The sequence below is a fragment of the Oreochromis aureus genome, linkage group 9 (assembly GCF_013358895.1).
Source record: "Oreochromis aureus strain Israel breed Guangdong linkage group 9, ZZ_aureus, whole genome shotgun sequence".
NCBI classification, from domain to species: Eukaryota; Metazoa; Chordata; class Actinopteri; order Cichliformes; family Cichlidae; genus Oreochromis; species Oreochromis aureus.
In genome coordinates, this window is record NC_052950.1 from 17,888,076 (window position 1) to 17,911,560 (window position 23,485).

At 42.8% G+C, this 23,485-nt stretch overlaps 3 protein-coding genes across 4 annotated transcripts; all 3 read left to right on the top strand.

The window, feature by feature from the left end:
• Window positions 1–731: 731 nt before the first annotated feature.
• tagln3b (transgelin 3b) lies at window positions 732–4,462 on the top strand. Its single transcript, XM_031739181.2, has 5 exons — window positions 732–1,075; window positions 1,883–2,114; window positions 2,948–3,122; window positions 3,208–3,310; window positions 3,400–4,462. Exons 2-5 carry the CDS (start codon window positions 1,935–1,937, stop codon window positions 3,539–3,541), a joined length of 600 nt encoding a protein of 199 aa, XP_031595041.1. The 5' UTR covers window positions 732–1,075; window positions 1,883–1,934; the 3' UTR covers window positions 3,542–4,462.
• A 911-nt stretch (window positions 4,463–5,373) lies between these two features.
• c1qtnf9 (C1q and TNF related 9) lies at window positions 5,374–7,524 on the top strand. The gene is made up of 3 exons (XM_031739204.2): window positions 5,374–5,713; window positions 5,824–5,886; window positions 6,077–7,524. The coding sequence occupies exons 1-3, from the start codon at window positions 5,527–5,529 to the stop codon at window positions 6,844–6,846; spliced, it is 1,020 nt and encodes a 339-aa protein (XP_031595064.1). The 5' UTR covers window positions 5,374–5,526; the 3' UTR covers window positions 6,847–7,524.
• Window positions 7,525–8,045: 521 nt separating this feature from the next.
• spata13 (spermatogenesis associated 13) lies at window positions 8,046–23,482 on the top strand. Of its 2 annotated transcripts, XM_031739171.2 has the most exons (13): window positions 8,046–8,561; window positions 13,200–14,732; window positions 16,535–16,999; window positions 17,983–18,127; window positions 19,089–19,216; window positions 19,500–19,679; window positions 20,205–20,384; window positions 20,880–21,059; window positions 21,143–21,378; window positions 21,812–21,941; window positions 22,055–22,430; window positions 22,580–22,654; window positions 22,779–23,482. In XM_031739171.2, the coding sequence occupies exons 1-13, from the start codon at window positions 8,553–8,555 to the stop codon at window positions 22,970–22,972; spliced, it is 3,831 nt and encodes a 1,276-aa protein (XP_031595031.1). In that variant the 5' UTR covers window positions 8,046–8,552; the 3' UTR covers window positions 22,973–23,482. The 2 variants fall into 2 exon arrangements, with proteins under 2 accessions (XP_031595031.1, XP_031595032.1); XM_031739172.2 differs by lacking the exons at window positions 8,046–8,561; window positions 13,200–14,732 and adding an exon at window positions 15,423–15,884.
• The last annotated feature ends 3 nt before the right edge of the window (window positions 23,483–23,485 follow it).

Genomic DNA, 23,485 nt, shown 5'->3' on the forward strand with positions numbered 1-23,485 from the left:
TTATCTATATTTGTCTAACTGGGAAAAATACAAAAAGTCACACCCGAACGTATATCAGCACCATTACTAAGTAAGGTTAAGAATATAGTGATACTTGTACAATGTAAATTGTCAGTGTGAGCAGAAACCAAGAGTTTTTGGTTTCTTTGTATTTGCACAACATTTCTGTTGCATAACTCCGGCCTGCTGAAAGGAGCCGCTGAGCTGTTGATTATTAACATGTAACTGGCCACTGGGTGCTCTATGCTCAATGGGGTGAAACCAACCACTTGGGAGCTCTCAGGTCCACATAACTGCAGCAGTGACCTTTAACTTATGGCTGAGCTGGGTATCCAGTCATCTGGCATGCCTAAACTAAACTCAGATGTCAGCTTGTGACTGCATTAATAAATTACATTTACTGTGTTGCTCCTGCTTGGATAGAAGTGTCCCATAGTTTAGGTATGTTACAGTGTAGCTAGATCAAGTAAAAAAGTACACTGTCCAATTTGAACCACGGTGCTCATCCAAGATAAAACTCAAATTCAATTAGCTATAATGAATGGTTCCCACTGCTGAAATCAAACAGGGTCTGCACTGTGCAGAAACCCAGGAGGTAGACCAGCACTTTAAAGAAAACATAGACAACTGTTGTTCAGCAAGTCAGTGTAGCTGCCAACTGATCAGCTATGATGAAATAAAAGAGGATTATCTTGTTTGCTATGATCTCCATCCACTACTGCCTTAAAGTCGCAGGCGGTAGTTCAAAGATTTGATGTGACACCATCATGTGCCTCTGCTTTGACGAGGATCCGTTCAATGCCGAATGAGCTGAGCGTGCACTACAGTGACCACTATCCGGGAGCGCAGTCACGTCGCAGTCTGTGCTGAGAGTGACTCTGGGGACACCTCCCGGGGGAGCTGCCATATAAAACCAGTGGCTCGCTCCTCCCGGACAAAGTGAGGTCCAGCCTCGTCCCATCAGCACGGATGCTTCAGCACTTCAGCATCCTCAGCCTCAGCTCAGCTTTAGCTCAGCGGAATTAACGCATCGGATACGGGACGAATCTGACCTTTCTTCCTGCTGTCCTCAGTAGTAAGTGTATCATTGCTTTTCACCCCTCGATAAAAACGTTGTGAGTGCATGACTTTTGCAGCATATAATGCATATATGCAAACAATGCGGCGTCACGGCTGCCATGTGAGCTTTGGACGGCTCCCTTTCTGTTTTAACAAGCTGCAGAATGCGTAGCAATGTGGCATGGTGTTATCAGGTAACGGGACTTTATTTTTCATGCATTACATTTAAGTTTACTGCGCACTGTGTGAGCGATGCAGTGAACGGCAGGTGATGTATTCCCAAAACGCTTATGCGTAAAAGAGGACTGACGTAATTAAATTAAACTCTATTGCAGCTAAAAATAGCGCAACGTGAACTTCTGTATATTGTTGGAAGCTCCCTTTTAAAAAAGAAAAAAAAAAAGGATATAAACTTTTCGTGAAAATACATTTGATTATTTAATTTGCGTCATGTTGCCTGCGCGGAGGTTATACTTGAACGGACATCAAGTACAGCGCATCTTTGAGCTCGGTGTGCCGGAAACGGGATTCATCGTTGCCATAGCAATAAGAGGGCTTGTCCCTGTTCTGGGCGGCAGTGAGAGGACCACACCCATTCTGTGCTAGAGGCTCCAAAGATGTCTCCGGGTGACCCGATGGATGGGAAGCTAGACGTGTGGCTGATATGGCTTTTATTTACTCATTAACATTTTATTTTATTTAAAAGAATATTGTAGCCAATATGGAAAATTGATTTAGATCAGACAAAATGGTAACATTAAATATAAGATAAGAAGATTGCACTGGTGTAATGATTGATGATGAAATCGTTTGTTCTCTTCAGGCCAATTGCACACTGCATAGAAAATCTATACTAGATTCCTGGGAGACCCACAATGGCAAACAGAGGGCCCAGTTACGGACTGAGTCGAGAGGTGCAGGAGAAGATTGAGCAGAAGTATGATCCTGACCTGGAGCAAAGGTTGGTCGATTGGATAATTGCACAGTGTGGAGGAAACCTGGAGAAACCACAGCCGGGAAAGCAGAACTTCCAGAAATGGCTGATGGATGGAACAGTGAGTGTCTGCAGCTTAGTTTTCTGCTTAAAATAGAAGCTAACCTTAAATAATTTAGGATAGCTCTGGGAAATTTAAAGAGCCCAAGGTTGGCAAAAGTCTAAAAAAAAGTTTTTATATTTTTTATATATTAAAAAATATAAAGTATAAATATATTAATATTCTCTTTTTATTAGAATTTCTTTATGTACTATTGGCTGAGTTGCAATTAGGTTGTTAAAAGAATACTTGTGTTTTGTGTTATTGATAAGTCACTAATAGCAAAATTGCTAACTATTATTACTATACTGATCTCTGTAAGCCTCTGATTTAAAAACTCCTCTATCTTCACAGTGAAGATGATTACCAGTGCACCCTTCACTGTGCTGTCTTTTGCCATGCCCTTTAGCTGACTCTAATGCTAAAAAAACCACTCAGAGAAAACAATCATATGACGCAGATACATCAATTTATGCACCAATAATTAACTCTAGAGATAAGAGTGCAATGCAATCAGAGGCCATTGCACGTTCACAGCAAAGTGACTCAGACTTTTTGTGAATTAGAAGACGCTCTCAGCTTTATTACTAAGTGCAGTGGGTTTGGGGGGAACAGGGGGGTTGCTTCCTCTCCAGAGACCACACTTCTTCTTGAAATTCTGTTACTAAAGTACAAATTGGAAAGGGAAGATAAGCCCACAACACAGAGCAAAAATGTCCATATTAGATTAGGCGTGTCAAATGACAATGTCTTTGGGTGAGCTATTCCTGTAAGAACCATGAGTCATTAGTATGGTATGGTCAGTATGTTGGTTGATGACAGTCCATACAGATTCCTGACCTCCTTTGTCCCAGATTCTCTGTAGACTCATCAACAGCCTTTATCCGAGGGGGAAGGAACCCATCAAAAAGATCCCAGAGACTCAGATGGCCTTTAAACAAATGGAGAAGATCTCCCAGTTCCTGCAAGCCGCAGAAGCTTATGGAGTCACAACCACTGACGTCTTTCAAACTGTAGATCTCTGGGAGGGTAAACTCTATCTTCTGATGCAGTCATGTTTACTCTATTTAATAGTCACCAGATGATTTACAAAATGTTTACAATCCGGCTACAGGAAAAGACATGGCAGCAGTCCAAAGGACCTTAATGGCTCTGGGGAGTTTGGCTGTCACCAAAGACGACGGTCAATACAGAGGAGATAGAGACTGGTTCCACAGGTGGATAAGCAGCGAAACAAAACAAAAAGAATTCAATTTCTTCACAACTACACAGCTAATCCTGTAACCATATTGCTGTTTCTATTCAGGAAAGCCCAGGGGTACCGAAGAGAATTCACCGAAGAGCAGCTACGCCAAGGACAGAGTTTAATTGGCCTCCAAATGGGCAGCAACCGTGGGGCTTCCCAGTCTGGTATGACAGGCTATGGCATGCACCGTCAGATCATGTAGACCCATTACTACCCTTGCTGTTCTGCTTCCAGTCCTTACTCTCTCCTAACACCACAAATATTGTAGCCCCAAAAACATTCCTAAGCTTCGTAGCACCTGCCACGTTAACCTCAGTTTCCCTGAAAGTGCTACTTTTGCCAGACAATGTTTTATTCACACTTTGAAAAAAATGATGTCAGATGCTGTAGCTCTCCTTCTTTGGACTCTCCTTCCCTTCCTCTCTCCCAGGTTCTCATGTGCTGTTTCCTAACTATCACTCTTAACTCCATTTGGTTACTTTTCAGGTCCAGATGTTTACTTTACGTGGAACTCAGTGTTTCAGCATCGGTTTAGTCTTGCAAAGTGTTTGATTAAAATCTCTATACAATGTCAAAGTCATCAGAGTTGTACATATATTTACAGAAGTACTGTAAGCCACTGTTAGAGCATGCTGTATGCTATGCATTTTTAATTATCGACACACTCATTTACATTTCTTTGCTTGTTTTAGGATGGTTACTGTTACCCTGTAATTATTTAGCCTTAAACCTAATGGAACTTAATGACTGACGATGTCTCTGCTATCTTGTCTGAAGACTTGTTGCAGTATCCTCTGTAACCAAATCAACCTCACGTGGTGCCTGGTTATGGGACTACAAAGACTGGGTCCTGATATACTGGCCTCAAATTATAAATGAGAGTCATTCATTCTGAGCCATGCCCTTGTTATTTGTTTGTTAGATTACATATTGTACTGTGTCTCTTTTGTGCGCAACAAGCAAGTAAATGTGCAGTAGCCAACATGTACGACAGTGGAGTTTTCATCTCTGATGCCAGTTGATTACACTGCTTGAATGTGCCCTTTTATGTGTATTATATTTTTAAAATATATTTATATCTGGAAGCCTGTAAGAAGAATTATTAAAAAAAAATAAAGTACAGTATGATAAGAGGTATTTGTGTCAGTTTTTATAAAGCAAAAGTTGAGCAACTGCTGTGTACTCAGGGTGTTGGGTGGATTTTTCTTTCCCCCCTTATCTTGGTTTTATGTTCCAGCTCCTCCCTCGTGCCCATCCCTCTCTTCTCTGCTCACTGTACACAATCTAATAAAGCATATGCTGCGCAGCATAATGATTAGGCTGCTTGTTTCTGATTCAAGCCTGTGTGCCAGCAAACCTTTGCCTTGCTGAGTAGACTTCAGTCAGATATTAAATCCCTCCCTGCTCCTGTAACGCCCTTTAATAGATGATCTTACCATTGTAAGAACAAAGACTAGAACTACTTCAAAGTGTGTGTAACCTTCATATTTTGATCCATTTTGATACTTAACAAAATACAATTATAGTGACGCCTTTTTGCAGTGTCCTGGTATGTAATGTTTAGACTACAAAAGATCACGTTTATTTCAGTGATCCAGTTTATGGGGTCACTTGCTTGCATCTGTTTGGCTGTTAAATGGCACATATGCGAAATACATGCTTTAACTGACATTTTAGTTTGCTAATAACAGCTAGTCTACAGTCCATTCACAGTACCATTTATTTAATTGCTCAATAAAAACTTGGTATCTTCTGGTGTGGCAGCATATATTCTCAATATGTAATTATTTGGTTAAGGTTAATATCTTGTTTGCTTCACTATATAGGCACTTCATGTCAACTATGTGGCCTTCTGCATGTCTAGCCCTCAAGGACTCTTTGAGTGTAAGCTTATTATTAGCCTTGGCCAGACTGGAGAAGAATCTAAAAGAGGTGATGTGTGACCAGTGTGGCAGGCTCAATGAGTAAACCAAAAACAACACAGAGACCAATGGCTTTGAGAGGTCTAAGGTCACTCTCGTCTGAAACTGTCTCTCAGCTTGTGTGTTTTCTGTAGCTGATATCTTCTCTTCTTTCATTGTGCATGCCAGCTTTTAAGTTAAACATGCTGCAACAAGGCTAGCTATGCACTAGATTGAGACTTCAGGCTTATTTGTTGTGGGAAATTGATTTCATTAGACTGGTAAAATGTTGAAGACAAGGTTTAGGATTGCTTTACTGCTTCTTGTCTTGGCATTCAGATGTGTTGCACAGCAAGAAACCCAAAGTAAAGGCTGTGTCTGTGGATATCCTGGAATACCAGGTGATCCCGGGCACAATGGCATGCCTGGGAGAGATGGCCGCGACGGACTCCGAGGTGACAAAGGTGATCGAGGTAAGTTTACAAGAGAAACTTTATTTATTTATTTATTTATTTTTGCATGTTTTAGGTGCCACCTTTACAGTTTATAATAACATTATAATTCATCAATCATTCTTGGAAAGGTGAACTTGGACCTACTGGGCTAGCAGGCAATCATGGGCACAAGGGAGACAAAGGGGAACCTGGTATGTGTCTTTACAATACACTGTGCGCACCTATATGTGTATTTATCTGCAAATGGAGTCACAACCACTGTCATTTATTAATGCAATTTATCAAAATGTTTGCACTGTATGTAACTTGCAATATGTTACTGCACTGTAAACACCATATCTACAGTTCAAGGAAGGTTTATTGTGCGCTTATTATTTACAGGTGCAACTGGTCCAGCAGGGCTCAAGGGGAAAAGAGGAGATAATGGAGATAGGGGCCTTCCTGGGAAAATGGGGCCGCAGGGAGTGCAAGGGCCTATTGGCCTCAAAGGAAATAAAGGAGAGCTTGGGCTGCCTGGGCCTCCAGGACCTGAAGGACGTTTAGGGCCACCCGGACCACAGGGTGAAAAGGGGGAAACTGGCCTCCGAGGTGACAGAGGCATTCCAGGGCCATTGGGACCACCTGGCAGGCCAGGTCCCAAAGGGGACATGGGTTTTCCAGGTAACAAAGGAAACATTGGTTATCGTGGGGATAGAGGAGCTCGAGGTGAAAAGGGCGATAGAGGTGAAAAGGGAGATGAATTTGTTATTTCCAAAAGCGCTTTCTCCGTAGGACTCACTACTCAAACTAAACTCCCAGCAGCTAATGCACCGATCCGGTTTGACAAGATTATTTACAATGAGCAGAATCATTACGATCCACAAACAGGGAGATTCACTTGCTCCGCGGCAGGTGCTTACTTCTTCACGTACCACATCACTGTATTTTCCAGAAATGTGAAAGTGGCCCTCGTGAAGAACGGTGCAAAAATCATCCACACCACTGACAACTACCAGGGCAGCGAGGACCAGGCAGCAGGGGGAGCCGTGCTGAATCTGGGGGTCGGGGACAAGGTGTGGTTGCAGGTGGTTGGAGGAGAGACATTTAATGGGCTATTTGCTGATGAGGATGATGACACTACCTTCTCTGGGTTTTTGATCTTTGAGGCTTAATTAAGGGATCATTTATAATTACTATGTCTAGAAACAGTAAAACGCAGAAGAACAGTACAAGTCAGTAGGATTCAACATGTCAGCAAATTCTAATTAAATGAAATTCAAGTTTAAGTATTTAGCACAAACTAAAGGTGCTTTATTCTGGAACAACAATAGAGAGAAAACCCAACAATAAGACAGCCTCTATTAGCAAGCACTTGGCGACAGTGGGAAGGAAAAACTCAATTTTAACAGGAAGAAACGTGCATTTAAGTCTAAAATGCCTGTTGCAGTGGTAAAATGAAACTAATTTATTCAAGTACTGTATAAATGTGAATATTCAATTCAGTATTTTAATGCTGTTGTGTGACTCCTTCTCCACCGAGCTAACGACACACTTTTCTGTATAAGGCATTTACACTGCTCATTAAAATTTTACATGTAAAGCAAGTGAGGTTGTTGTTGAGATTGAACTGGTTGTTGTAGATTAAACTACACAAGGAAGCTGGTTTAAAATTCTTAAACATTAACACGGATGACAGTCACCCAGTATTATTGTGCTCTATAACAGATATACCAATCAAAAGAGGATTTTTTTTACATTCTTTGCTTCCTTAACAGCTTTTATAGGAAACTTTGACACGTGTTTGAGTGCTTTTACACCATCTATTGCTACTTTTATTAAACATCATGATTTTCCAAGCACTTCTGAAATTCTGTGTGCATTCTTTTTATTCTTTTTTGTTTTTAGGACATGAAATTCTGCTGACATGTGAGCATTGATCACATGAAAACAAACAGTGATATTAAACACTGTGCAAAGGTTGACTTCGCTCTGTGTTATTTCTGTAACCTGTTTACTCTCTCGGAACAAAGGGGAGCGACAATCACTCAGTCCCTTCTTTTTTCTTCTTCTGGTATTTTGGGATGGGCACAGAAATATCTGTGACAATAATTGCTTGGCATGACACAAGGAAGACAGTGCAACACCGACTGGAAGGCCCAGTCTTTTTTTAGTCGTCGGAGAGACGCTGGAACTAGGTGAAGCATTTTCTTCTGTCTTCTAACTTCATTGAAGAGCCTTGGAATGGGCGTGGTTTGCGGTGGTGACGACTTACTGAATTGCGATTGGCTCCAAACCAAAATGGTCGCCCTGTGGTCAACCACTAACCTCGAGCTTAACCTCCCGATGGCCCCGCCCCGTGTAACAGCACAGCAACAAGTGCATTAGTGATGCTCGCCAGCACAGTCCTCCAAGAGAGTCCTCTTTTAACTTGGAGTCACCAGCGACATTAGGAGCGTCCCGTGAGTAAGGTCGGGAGAAATCTCATGATTCAGTGTTTATCATCGCAGTCGCTTGCACACCAACGAGTTTTGCCGGTTGGTGAAAGCGAAATCAGAAACCACGGAGCTTGCGCAATTCACAAGTTTTATCAGTGGAGCCGTGCTTGAGCTAGCTTAAGGTGCTAGCTCAAGGAGTCAGCCAGCCATTTGTCTCAGTATGTTGCGGGGGGTGACTAGTTAACGGAGGTAGCTGCCATACTATTTTTTTTTTTCTCTCAATTATTTGTGAGCGATATGTTTTTGCGAGGGGAGCGAGGGAGTGACACAGCGAGCGGCTGGAAGTCCGAGAGACTGCTCCGACACCATGGATAAATATCTACAACAGCTGCTCCGTTGATGTGTGTGAGAGAGAAAAGGTCAGGAGGACAACATCAGCGACTATGAGCAGGGTGAGCAGAAGTTTTGGTACTCTTCATTTTAATAATTGATGTAAGAAGTTTGGGTTACAGCTGCAGTGATTTTTCTTTTTTTTTTTGTTTACTCTCTCTGTTGTGCTACCAGTTGAAATGGGACCGGGGTGCGGGGGTTATTGTGGTGCATTACAGCCGTGGTTGTTATAGTGATGTGGGAGATGCCAGGCTGTGCAGGGAGTTGGTGAAGGAGGTGGAAGAGGAGGGGGGAGTTGGAGGGCCAGCAACTACAAAGAGCCGAAGAAAGTTAATTAATGCAGAAATAAATAAGCAGTTAGGCCCCGAGTTCTTTATGAGCTTAGAAAAAGTGCTCGATGTAATCCCCTTTCGTGACTCCCTGTTTTCCAGTTTCTGCTGCGGATCTAACTGAGCTACACTGAGCTGCAGGAGAGTTTACTCCAATTTAATGAACTTGGGTCCCACACAGACACTTGTAGAGGTGAAATCAGGCGCAGGCCAGAGTCCTCTGATTTATAGTGGGCCTGAACAGTAATTTTACAGCAGAGCCAAATGACTACAATATAATTTTACAGTAGTCCGTTTTCTCTTCCAGATCTCATGACACATAAAATACAAATCCTACAACTCGTCTTTCTGTAGTTTAAAAAAGCTTATTACATTTTTACATTTCTGTTTTCATTTAATGGTCCAGCCTTGTGGTTTGCGGTGCTGTCAGGTTACACTGCTGGCCCTTGAAACCATGCTCAGTGGTGTTTTGTCTTCACTAAGCCTTTTACACTGTGTGGTATTAGATTTCTGGCAGTCTGTGTCTATGACAGTCCTCACTTGATCAGGTGAGTAAGTGGCTGCCTGTGTGAGAGTGGTGACACTCCCTGCTTTGGCGTCCACCTGTACTTCCCACGCTCTGTGGAAAGGGGCGTGGTTTCTTCTTCCATTCTCCCTCATATGACCTGATCAAAAATGAGGAACTGGGTCACAGATGGATGCAAGACTTTAACCTTTAAATTGAACTCATAGATTAAATTCAGCTGATCCAGGCATGAGCTCTTGTATATTTCATAATCACATCAAATACTAAAGATTTACAGTGTTGTGTCCCTGCGCCATGCAATCCTGGGGGGCCATTTACAGGCTTTAGATGTCGCTCAGTCAATGCCGAATCACCTGGTGATCTTCCTTATCGGCCTATAGATGAAACCAGTCCTGAACACAGAGTGGTAGAGCTGCTCTAATCAGATTATGACTGGAATGGAAAAGAAACAAGCTATACCCACTCCCACATCTATACACTGATCCCAAACACAGTAGACTTCCTTCTGAGTCCATTTGCTGATGCTTTTTTTTTCTCATTGTGAAAGCGGAATAAAAGTCCAGGTAACAAGCATAAAAAACGACTTTACTATATAGTCACATATACACATACAGAATATTGTCAAGAGTTGCTTAATCTTGCAAAAAATCATTTCGCAACAAGAGAAAGACAGGTATATTGAACTTTTTCCTCTTGCACTCAACATATGCTCAGCTTACGTTTCACAAAACCCCATTTACGCACACCGATTTAGCTAATCAGCCAATCTGTTCAATCCAGAGGAATACAGTCTTCTCTTCCTCACAGCTTTTATTCATTGAGGCAAATGGAAGACTAGTAAAGTGACATTGCTGCAGGGTAATGTCTGTCTCAGGGTTAAGCCGGAGAGAAGAAAATGAAAAATCAGACTTTCCCTTGATACCGTCTGTCTGGTGGTCTTTCAGTTTAATGCTGACTTCATTTTGTCTTCTTAATAAGTTTTAACTTAGCCAAGGGGGGGACATACCTCTGCAGAGGTGAACAGTGGGCAGAAAGTCTCTTATGCTTGTTTCTTGTAAGTACTTACATAACCGACGGCTGGAGATTTCCAGCCAAACAGGAAGGGAGTCAGTCATTTCAAAGCTTTTCTCCCTGCTCTGTGTGTATAAGTGCTGGAGTATCCAAGTATCCAAGCTTATGCACGAAGGCCATACATTACATGAGAGGATCCTCACATGTGTGTGTTTTTTTTTTTTTTTTGAAGTGCATTTTTGCTTGTGCCCATGTATGGATGTTTGTGTTTATGCATGTGGATGCATGTTCATCCTGGGAGTCTAATCTGAAACTGGATCCAACTGGCCGCCTTTCGTGGTAGTGAGGAGGGGGAGATCCTCCCTCAGCTCCTAATTAACTCTGGACCAGGGCCCCAGTGTGCCGCTCCCATCCACAGATTAGCAAGAGGAAGCTGGAGAAAAGCAGTGGTTCTGGTACTCGGGCAGCATAACCAAGTTTGCGGTTGTGAAAGTGATTTATTAGCGCGTACGTAAGTAGTGCTTGTCTAGTTGTTCTGACATGCATGAGCTCGAAGAGTGTATTTACTGGCAGGATTTGTTGTTTCGATATTTCCTCTAACTTAAAGGGAAAGATAAAGCATGAGTCAAAGACTTGTTAAAGCTGAGAAAAAATGTGTTTGCAGGTGCGTATCAAACCTTTTCATAGAAAATGTAATGTATTAACGCAGTATAAAAAGCATAAATATAGAAAGCAATATGTGATGGATGTATGGATGCCCTAAAACACCCTAGAGAAATTTAGAATACTAATGCGACAAAACTGCAGCAAAGTTTAGTAAGTCTGATTGAAATTTAATGTCAACTATTAATTGATTATGATAATAGCCTCTTATATATTTCCCCTGTAATATGCTGCTTTCAGCTGCTTCCTTATTCCCAAGGGGTCCCGACTGCAGGTAGAGCCGCATGTTTGTTTTGGCAGAGGATCCTCTTCCTGTTGCAACCTCAAAAGTGTGGATTGCTATTGGGTCTTAAATATATATCCACATCAAAGCTAACATTGTTATCTTGATGTATGCAGCAAAAGGCTCTAGTAAAAAGTCATGGTTACTGTAGATTTACTGCAATGTAAAAGCATCTTGCACACACGCTGTTGATGATTAAAGCCTGTTTTGCCAGCATGTGAAACAGTAGCCACCTGTGTCAGCTTGACTCTGACTAATGCCACTGCCAAGCATTAGTCGACGCCAACTGGCCTGTGACAGTTGGTGTCCTGCTGCAGGAAGAAGGCATAAAGGTACTAAAGGATGGGGCATTTGGTAGAACTGCTGATAGCATGAGGTGAGTATTCCAAACAAAAACAAGCTGCAGAGGCTGAAGACATTCCTTCCCTATCTCCTATCTTTCCGCTTGGAAAGTAGATGGAATAATCGATCTTGTCTGTTTTTGGGGGGGGGGTGTTTTCCACTTTGGTGCTCTGCGTGATTCCTCAGTGGCTGTGGAGGAGAAAGCACAAGAAGACAATTCAGCAATAGTTTGAAAGCAGTGCATTGTTTATGAGTGTGTGTGTGTGGGGGGTGTTTACTGTCTGTCAGCAGCGGTGCTTGGCAGTGGTGGCTCTGTGTTTACATAAGTGTTCATAGCGATGAAGCAAGCTGGTTGAAGTGACAGCAGATTCCACTGAGGGGTTGACGGAGAAAGCTCATCTGCTCTTAACGTTGCACGCAGCCAGGGAGTATGGGAGCATTCCAGGATCCCTGCAACTCCCTGCATGCGCATGCAGTAAAAACTGGAGGCAGTGCTTTCTTCAAACCATAAAAGACTGTCTTCATCCTGTTAAGAGTAAATCATGTTGGCTATTTTTGGCATTTTCCTCTGTTTAGATAGTTTTAGTGTAATGAATGTAAAACAATAAAGCATGCATACTAGCTCTCCTTAGCAAAATACATGAACTAACTATAATGAGTATATTTTTGTAGATTTTATATTTGATGAATAACTATCTGTGCATGTTAACAGCTACATAAATTGGTTCTTTTCAACTGTAATTAAACTTTCCTTGGTCTCAGTGTATAACCAGTTGTTATAATTGGTTATTTATTAGTTTATAATATCATTGTATGTCATCCTAGCTTCTGACATAGAAATCAGGATCAGGTCTATATATATATTTTTTTAATCTATGGACATTAAAAATGAAGAAAATTGTGCTGTAAAATCATTATTTATTTGTGACTGAAAAGAATACTAAACATTTGCATTTTTTAAATAAAATGGACACTTCTATATTTTATGTATGAAATATTTCAGATTTCAGCTATAGATTTATTATGATGTGCTATGAGGTGAAAAGTGTCACTGATTTGAAGACCACACAGCCTTCACCTTCACCATCACCTCATCTTCTACACAATCTGGAGAAAACTGGGCAATTTATTGCATTAATCACAATGGATTAGCGGGCTTCATTGCTTAGTCACGCTCACAAAGCCCCACTTCAAAGCCTCAGCTGCATTAGCCTCTGTCCTGAATCACACATATGTAAAGCTGAACTTGGCACCACCACCACCCCCAACCTGGGCCTCAGTTTGCCTTGGACATTGAAATACAGCATCAAGGACAAATGCATGAGGCATGCTCAGTAAAATCTCACAGTCCTAATGATTCACTCTCCCTATTCTTAGGCAAAAAACACAGATGATACACAGCTTTAGAATGTATTCAGGTGACAGTCTTTTCATTTTATTTGAGCTGATCAAACTTAATTTGATTGTTAATTGTAGTTTTTTTCTTGTGAACTTTGAAAAGCACTGAAAAAATGAAAAGATTTTAAAATTAAACTCTGTTTTGCAGGCAGGACAAAAGGACAGGGTCTTGTCTGCAAGCGAAGACCCTCTCTCACAACTCCACAATACAAAAACTGACCCACTGATCCGTAGCAGACCCCTCAGTGATATATATCCATCCCAGAACCACGCTGAAAGAAGTGCAGTCCCATACCTGCTGTCTGGATATGGTGCCCAGGTGCAACCAATGAGTGCTGGTGTTCACTCTGATGAGAGCAAACTGAATGTTATCAACTCCTCTGCTTGGTCCAGCTCAGTTTCATGTCAGCCCGAAGGAAAGCCCTACTCCTCAAGAATTATGAGGCTTTTTTCTAACTCAAGGAAGGGCACCGTCACTGCTCAAAGTCCAAATGCAGATGATCCAACCTCGGCCCAAGGCAGCGGACTTTCAGGCATAGGTGTTGTGGACTCCTTCAAAAAACTGCGGTCATCTGTGCTTCAGGGTATTCAGACCAGAGGGGCATCAAACCTCGATGGAGATAATGCTCCGTTGCCCAATCAGGAAAGGGCTAATGGCACAGTTGTAAATAATTCTAATCTGTGTGTGGCGGATCTAGCAAATCATTCAAAGAGCACTGAAGGATATACTGTTTCTAATGGAAGTTTTACAGGCCAAACATTGGCTTTGTTAAGCCAGTACGGCTCAGACAATGATGACTATGATGATGAGGATAATTATGGGGATGGTCTCGCGCGCAATTCGCGATTGTCCAGAAGTATCAGGAGAGCGTATGGAGCGGGGCGCATCACTTTATTTGACTCTGGGAATGGGAGAAAAGCAGGAAGCAATGCAAGTACCACTCAGAAATCAGATCAGACATCGAAGCTCGATGTTCAAACTGAGAGTACGAGTGACAACACAAATGTGAAGGTGCTGAGCAGACTGAGCAAAAGTGCAGAGAACCTCCATCTATTTAGACGTAAAGCGCCATCTCCAGGTCCTCCTTCCCCACAGGAAGACCTCCTGAGGACTAGCATATCAAATGGGACAACAAACATCGAAAGGACCTCCAGCACCTCCTCAGTTGATCTCCGGGGCCAAGGCATTACATGCAAGAAGGGCCCTGTTAAGACTAAGCCACCGATGTTGAAGCTAGTCGGCAGCATGACTGACTTAACTGTGCGACGCAGACGAAGTCCCTCCCCGAGTTCCACATCTCCATCTCCCATGTCCCCCTCGAGCCGCCTCCATGATGACTACTCTCGCCGTGTGCCTTTCCTACATACCAATGAGCGACAGCGCCGGCCCGTGCTCGTCACGGCCCAGGCCACGTCTGTCGAGCACACTCCTCTGGTCCATCCCCAGCCTGAACACAACAACAGCCCACAACCCCACCAGGTGAATATCAGCCCCCCTTTCTGGGAGCCCCCCGAGACAACAGAGCAGACTTTACCTGATATCTCTGCTCATTATGAGTCGCCGGCTGTAGGCACAACAAGTGATTATAAACAGATGGTGGAATGCAGTTCATCCCTATTCAGCCAAAGAGAACATTCACAGCATCAAGAGCAGACTGAGGGCATCGCATCACCAAATGAGGTAAGGCTGCAAATCTGAAGTCCAACCTGAAGTAATATCTTTTTTTTTTTTTTTTTTTTTCTGCGTGTGTGTCTCTTTTTCCATGCTCATTAACAGATATGATACCTTTTAACACTTTGTCGAACAATAATTATTGGGATGTTATTTTTGTGCAACTCGCCTGTCGATTATGCATTTAGCTGGTTATTGATAAATAAATCTACTGCTCAAGAACAAGCATGTTTCAGATTCTTCATCAATGCACAGAAGAGCATGGGGTTCATATCTTTAGCATGACTGTTTGGGTTCAAAGAAGTGCTGAAAGACAGAAGAAAGGTTCAATTTCTTATCATGCAGAACTGAGTGATGACTTATAGGTGCCAGCTGAACGACTTTGACCCTCGTCTTGGGAAGTGAAATATTACTTCTCCCACTTTAGAGCGATCTTTGAATCTGGCAGGATTCCAGCAAATTGAGATAAGTACTTGTGTTGACGTGAGGCTTGTCAGTAGGATGCATGTATGCGAAAAGGAAATAAAATGAGAGGTTTATCCTGTCCAAAGTCCCCTTGAGTGTCAAAGAAATAACGCCATCGATTCACACCGCTTTTTTTCTGTCAGTTGTGACTGCGCACTTCTGATGCTGCGGAGTCACATGGTGAAGCCAGCTGTTCCATGCTGACAGGCACGCCGAAGGAGCTGAGAGAGTTAATGATTAGGCTTTGTTTATGATTAGTGGCCCTTGCGCAAAGCAGCAAGTCCTGTTGCTGTGGGAGGGTTGGAGGCTATGAGTGCGCACAGCCCTCATTTCTCCCCCTTTCCTCTAGATGCAGCCCAGTGGAGCAAAGTCCAACGCCATGAGCACTGGGCCTGGAACAGCAAGCAGCACCATCAAGTAGACAGGACCATTAAGAGATAATTTTAGCAAGATGACTTTTAGCCTGTGGATGACATTTTCTCCTGAAAGATGAACAGGAACAACAGATTTGATTACATCAGGCATCGAGCGGCTGTTACTGGCTTGAAAAACCTAAGGACTTAAGTTTTTAAGGACTTGGCCTTGGGACCACAAGCCAGCCTCTGTGTTAGCCTGCGTTTCACAATGGTGCTAGCCTACTGTGTGCCCTTCCAGTGTATTTGCCGGGGTCCGGACCCAGATCGAGAAAAGCAAGAGGTGAGATTTGGCTTTGCTGGCTAAAAAGATTTGGAGAAATAACTTCGCCGTGGGTAACTCTTACCCAATAATAGACTCTTAAATATTCGATACCTGCTCAGATGCATGCAATGTGATAACATCTATTTGTTCATATTGGTGCAATTTCTGCTGCAGTTTTTGTTTGAATATGATAAGCCCTGGTTTGATTGTGTTCAGTATTTTGAGCCTCTTACTGCGTCAACAAGAGTCCTTTCACTTGATTAAAAAAATGTTTCTCACGAGATAAAGCTTTGAAACACCTTTGCTCTGATTCCAAGAAAGCTCTTTCTGTATTTAACTCTTATGGTTTTTAATTTTACTCTCTAATGTAGTGGTTTACACATTCATCTAACAAGCAACGGGTTCCTAATTTGATCTCGGGATGGCCGAAAAAAAACCCTTTGGGGTGATTTTGGCCCTTCAGGAAAGGCGGTTTAAAAACTGCGAAATCAAACATGAGGAGCTACCCGTGATGGCGACCCTCTTCTGTGAATAAAGGAGCAGCTGAAAGTAGCTTGTTCTGTTTCTGATTAACAGATGTTCTTCCTAGTAGATAATTGTTCTCCAGTGCAGGTTGGAGAACAAAGGAAAGTCAGTTTAGTTTCCAACTTTTTGCTTTGATCTCGCAGGTGACGTCAGACCACCAAGGACGAGAAGCTCTTCTTCAAACGGAGGAGCTCTCCCCATCAACCAGCAGCACACCTCCTATCTCTCCATCATCCGCCTCCGAATCACCCATATCCCCCACATCTCCCACAGATGAAGCCACACCTACCACGGAAACATCCTCTGTCAAGTCCAGACGAAAAAGCGGGCGCCCGAGACCACGGCCCATTTCTGACTATGGACAGCTGATTTCCAGGAAACATTCCATCCCCGAGGAAGTCGGAGAGCTTCTTTCTGAGGAAAGGAGTGCAAATCCACTGCAGCGTAAAGACGGCACTGGTAATGATGCATACATGAACGGAGAGAGTCCTGAAAGCTGCAGCATGAATGGGGACATTCAGGCCAGGAGGCAGCGGCCCATCTCTGTGATAGGACCAGTGGATCTGTTCCCTCCTGATGCTGAGCTGAAGGAAGACAACCTTCCCTCTGTAAGCTTTTACAGGTTTTATCCATTTTGTGCAGAAGTCCTCAAACTTTTGTTTTCATTGGTTATAGATCTTTCTTTGACTCTTTCTTAAAAATTGTTGTTACTCTGTCCATTTAAAGTAAAAACAAGACCTGATTTGAATTTGGTTGTTATTAATTGAAAGTCAAAGTAAAGTCGGACCATTTGGACAATTGGATGTCCTCAACCCATGAACTTGAACTTCATCTTGGGGAAGAAAACAAAATCAGAGTGAGGCAAATCTGACACTTAAGACAGGTAGTGAGCAAAATCATTGCTTTAATTGCCAAATTTCTAGGTGTGTTCAGAAAGCTAAGCAGAATCAGATCACTGTTGGCACTGTTGCATTTACTGCAATTCGGGTTGAATCTTCTGAATGCCATCCTAAAAATACACAGTGGTACGTTACAACAAAATCGTGTTGATAGCCTGACCCTAGATAAAGAATTCATGGTGCACATCTCTTTGAAAGTTGGAAGAAGAAATCATTAACAAAGTTCCCGATCTGCTGTAACAGCTTAAGGCTTGTCTGTCTTCCTGTAGAAGTTTAAAGTCTATGGTAAAATTGCAAAGGCACACACGCAATTTTTATTGGGCAGAATTGCTAAATATTGTGGGTTGGTATGTTTCTTTTATTTTCCAGCTATAAAGTCTTTGAATTTATTGTGGGAGAAGGCTGGCAAAATAAATAAACACTTATATCAGGCATAATAAAACAAAAACACATTACCCGTATTCTCGAGTTTGATATATTGTCATGCTTCAACGGACCATTTATACATAAAGACTCTTTTTTTTGTATGCACACAGGCATCACTACTTTTTGTAATACTTAAAGCACTCAGAGAATATGGGGGAGAATAAATAGCAGCTGATGATTATATTTGCTCACAGTATTGTCAAGAGGTTGCAGGATCTGTTAGTTCTGTGTGACAATTTTCTTTTTCATTTTCGCCCTCTCTGCAGGTGTTGTCGCGACCACCAATCCCTTCCCATCAGGTGCCCCCTTACAGAGGAGTGTCTGCCAGGTTTCGACCCTCCGCTCTCTCCCAGAGTACCCCCATCGGACTGGACCGCGTAGGCCGCCGTAGACTCCACAGGGTGCTCAGCGGTGAGAGCTGTTTTGTGTTAATGTAACAAAAAGTTGGTGGTGTTTAAACATTGCAGCTACGGCACCATTAAGGTAGAGCAAACGCACCTTAAAGCCTGTTGGACAGTTTAAAGGAAACATGTCGTTTTCATTTAGCTAACTCTGAGCATAATGACTGTATGAAGCTGTACTTGTCTATTAAGTTTAGCATCACTTAAGTGATATTAATAAATCACAAGATAATCCAGTCTTGTTTCTTTCAATTAAGAAATGGAGCAAAATCAAACCTATAGAGTCAACCAGTGACTTTTAATTTTAATGAAAGGTTTCCCAGACATAGATTAAGCCTCGTGTCCCAGACAAAGAAAAACAAAAGACATGGACTTAATCCATGTCTGGGAAACTGAGCCTTAGTTCTCTCATCTTTATTACTGAAACTGGTTTGTGCTAACAGTCCTCCCTGGCCTATCTTCTATTTCTGTTTAAAACTGCTAACAAAAATTAGCCAATCATCCTGATTCTTGCATGGCTGTCCCTCCGCTTATATAGCAGAATTGCTGAGATCATAGTGAAGCAGTTGGTCTCTCTTTAATGCCAGTAGGTGTGTAACGTATACTGAAAAATGTGTACTTCCTTTGAAAGGGTAGATGTTATCCAAAGTTCTCAGGCAATTTTGAGCCATAAGAACTAAATACTGTTCTAATTCTCTTTAATACCTTGGAAACAGAAAACAGCAGAACTTTGCACACCGCTCACAGACTGAACGTGCCCCTGGGGTTGTTTGTGTTTCACAAGAGATTAAAAAATTTAGTTTGTGGGAAAACTGGAGTGTAGGAATGTCAATAAGTGCGTCGCAGGAAAATGCTGATGTGGAGTCAGGCACAAGCTTTTCTGTGTATGTGGCTTCTTTCCGCATTTGTTGAGAATTTGCTGAGATTTTTCTGGTCCCTACAGTGTTTTCATCTCTACATACATGTTGCAGATGGTGTTTCAGAGTGCTCTGCCACACTCGATGACAGCGTGAGCGAGGAGGAGGAGGGCAGCTTCGATGAGCTCACTGACGTGACACCCTACCTCCAGCCAGGGGTGGAGCTCTCTGTGCTCAATGAGGTGAGGTTGAGGGAGGGAATCTTGTCACGTTGCAACACTTGCAGAGATCTCTTCCAAAAATGTGCTTCTAGTTTCTGACGCCGTACTTATCTTGCCACCCTGCTGGCTCACAAACAGCTGTGCACAAATGTTAATGCGCCCATTTCCAAGATGTCTGGCCTCAGTTCAGCAGAACACACAACCAGTGCTTGGTCCACAAGCCTATACATAATCTTACATGTTAGACATGGTTTTGGCCTGCATGTAATTGTATGTTTATCTTATCTGTTTGTGTGCTGCTCAGTGGATAAGCTCTGGCCACGCAGTTTATGCTGAGGCTCTCTGGGACCATGTGACCATGGAGGAGCAGGAGCTGGCCTTCAAGGCTGGAGATGTAATCCGTGTCTTGGAGGCCTCACATAAGGACTGGTGGTGGGGCAGGGGGGCCGACAGGGAGGCCTGGTTCCCCTCCAGCTTTGTGAGGGTAAGTGGACTTCCTGACCCGTGTGTCTGATTTGTGTTTGCTCTCTGGCAGCACAGAAAAGACTCGCAAACTGGCTTAGCTCCAAACAAACCCCAGCAGCCCTCTGAAGAAGGGGTGCAGCTGGTTTCTGTAGTGACCATACTTGATTGACAGTTGAGTGTTAATTAGGCAGGCGGTCACCATGGTGAGGTTCTTTGATTGGCAGGTGAGGATTGCTGTGTAATTGCTTGTAGCTGAATCAATGTTGGTGAACAGGAGCTGGTTAAACTTGCACATGTTGTTACCTAAGTGATGTGGCCAGATCTTAGATATAAAAGGTACTTAAACCTCAAAAGACTCTTGTGGCTTAAGTACCTATTGTTGTAATTATGCCACTTTGCATATGAGCTTTAACATATTTTTTAAGCTTTGCAACTGGAAAAAGAAACCATTGGCTGAATATGTTTTGCGACTTGAAGTTAGACTTTCTGATCATTCAGATGATGCTCAGGAGGTCCAATTGTGTCCGTGGTGAATGTGTTTCAGGTGCGTGTGAACCAGGAGCACTCGAGTGCTGAAAGTGTGGAGAGTGTAGCAGACCAGGAAGATCCAGCTCCCAGAGACACACACAGCTCTCAGCACAGGCAGCAGATGAGAACCAATGTGGTTCAAGAAATCATGAATACGGAACGCATCTACATCAAACACCTGAAAGACATTTGTGAGGTAAGGGTTTCAAGCAAAGCCAGTGGTTCTCAGACTTTTAGCACTCTAGCATACCCTGGCTTCCAAATACAAAAGTTAACCTTTCACTCACCCACCATCCAACAGCTTTCATCACTCGATAACAACAAAGACAAAATAGTCCAAGGTGTATTGTTTTGTTTTGTTTTTGATTTTTTCTTTTTTTGTGAAATAAAGGACAGCTTGATTGCACACTGAAAACAACTGGATTAAACCATGTTGCTCTGATCCTGCTCTGTCTTTCTCACATTGGCACTTAACTTGATCTAGAGATGATTTACATCTTGAATTCCAGTCAGTGTCAGCAGTATTTGTAATAAGCTTGTCTTCAAGAAATGCAAAAATTCCTGATAATCAAACTCATGTTTCCAAGAATTTTAAATTCCACCTTCCAGCACCACCTGTTGGCCGGTATATGAACTGTTGTCCTGTCATATTTTCTCTCAGTCCCAAACACTGATGCCATTTATGTTTCAGGGTTATATCCGCCAGTGCCGGAAACACCCCGACATGTTCACCGAGCTGCAGCTGAAAACCATCTTCAGCAACATAGAAGACATCTACAAGTTTCAGAGGCAATTCCTCCGAGAACTAGAGAAGAAGTACAACAAGGACCAGCCACACCTCAGTGAAATAGGCTCATGCTTTCTCCAGCAGGTAGTGGCCGCACTTAATGCTGTTAATTAACTATGTTAACACTGGTCTGAATGATCGATCATCATTTGTGTTTTTATTTTAAGGGGGAAGGCTTCTCCGTACTCTACTCAGAGTACTGTAATACTCATCCCGCAGCCTGTGCTGAGCTGCAGCGGCTCATGAAGTTGGGAAAATATAAGCATTTCTTCGAGGCCTGTCGCCTCCTCCAGCAGATGATTGACATCTCTATTGCCGGTTTCTTACTCACACCTGTCCAGAAGATCTGTAAATACCCTCTGCAGCTGGGAGAACTGCTCAAGTACACGCCCAAAGACCACAGGTACTTTCAGGCACTGTTTAAAGACCTGTAGCATGCATTGCATAGTGTCGGCCATAAACGAACTCTTTCAGTGTTGATGTATAAATTCCAGAATAAAATGACTGTGCATTAGAGGTTAGTGAGGGTGATCAGCTACTAGGGATACCTTGGAAAAATCCAGAACCTCTTCTAATGTTTGTTAAACGTTTAACAAAGAGGGCGTCAGATGTTGTCTTTATGGGGGAAGGAGTTGAGTCACTAAATAAATTATGATTTTGTTTTTTGTTTTTTTTATTTGTTAGCTTCACTGTTAGCTCTATCCATCCCACTGCTTTACTGATTACTTACTGTTCCATTAGTGAGATTGAAGCGATGTTTCACTGTTAATGGAAATGTGCTTTCATTTTCCATCTGCGGGCCCTGTTTTCACTGCTGTGTTGTCGATTTAATGCAGCGACCACAATGGAGTGAGCGAAGCATACGAGGCTATGAAGAATGTCGCCAGTCTAATCAATGAGAGGAAGAGACGGCTAGAGAGTATCGACACCATTGCTCACTGGCAGGTCGCCATATTGCACTGGGAGGTGAATATGTCCACTAATCACATTTAATTCTGTTTCTAATTGTTCAGTGTATTCTTGGATGTATGCTGCCTCAAATCTTTTGACTGAATGTCTTTGGAAACATGTTGTCCCAGGGACCCGATGTGTTAGAGCGCAGCTCACAGTTGATCCACTCTGGTGAGCTGACTCGAATTGTCCGGCAAGGCAAAATGCAACAGCGCAGCTTCTTCCTGTTCGACCATCAGCTGGTCTACTGTAAAAAAGACGTGCTGCGCAGAGACCTGCTTCACTACCGGGGACGACTGGATATGGACCAGACTGAGGTGGTGGACGTGCCCGATGGACGGGACGCGGACCTGGGACTGACCCTGAAGAACGCTCTGCGCTTGCACCACGCCTCCACTCTGGAGTTTATGTGTGCGCTTTGCTGCAGGAAGGCCGAGGACAAGCAGAGGTGGTTACAAGCGTTTGCCAAGGAGAGGCACAGAGTCAAGGAGGACCAGGAGATGGGTGAGTCGAGCCAAATTCCTTTCACTGAGAATACAAGCAGCCACTGTAGAGAGATGTCAAGTGAAAGGTGAACAGGGTAAAAAGATTTCTGAGTAAGTGGGTAGTAAATATTTTGGCCTGAAGGTGCGTTTGTGTGTGTCCCTTGGCAGGAATTGATATCAGCGAAGAGCAAAGGAGACGGGCGATTGTTAATGCCAGAAGGGCCAAACAGGGGAAGATCAAAAGTAAGGACAAAATATTTCTTCATTTTAAGCTGCTTTTGACTTTATATTAAAAAAAAAAGATTGCTTTGTATAATTTGCTTTAAGTACTCATTTGTTTTTGTTTTGTTTTTTTTGCACCTTTTAGATGTTGGTTACTCTGGTTCTGTCCCCCCACACCCCCAAAACTTGCACCAAAACCTTCACCCACTTCACCAGCGTCACATCACCATCCCAACCAGCGTGCCTCAGCAGCAGGTCTTTTCACTGGCTGAACCTCCAAAGCGAAAGCCTCATCACCTGTTGTACACCATCACCCGCAACGCCTTTTTCAGGAAATGAAGCTTGGCTTCCTTTGTTTCTTTCTCTGCATGTTCAGAGCCAAACCGTCCTGAAGTCTGAAAGAACGCCCTGTTTTTCCCTGTAATCCTGTCTGTAAATGTCACGTTTTGTTTTTGTGCCTCGTGTGCGTCATAATGTTTGTGTTGAATGTTGAAACTCAGTGCCTAAAATTTGTAAAAGGGCATGACAAAAGTGTTAAAATACTGACTGTCCATTTTATAGGTGTGTGTGTGTGGAATAATGCTGCTCATTCAGAAAACATCCATCCTGTTTTCTCCTATTAAGTCCAGCTTAAAGACTTTTTTACTTTAATTATGACAACGATTCATATTCTGCTTTCACATTGACAAACATGGGTTTTGTTATTTTACAAAGGCTGGACCCTTTTTTTTTTTTTTTGTGAGTCTGTCAACTCTGAGCACAAAGCAGCCAGAGAGTAAATTAACTGACACGTTGACCTCCCCCGTTAACATTGTGAATAAAACACTTGTATAAAAATGCCTAAAGAGACTT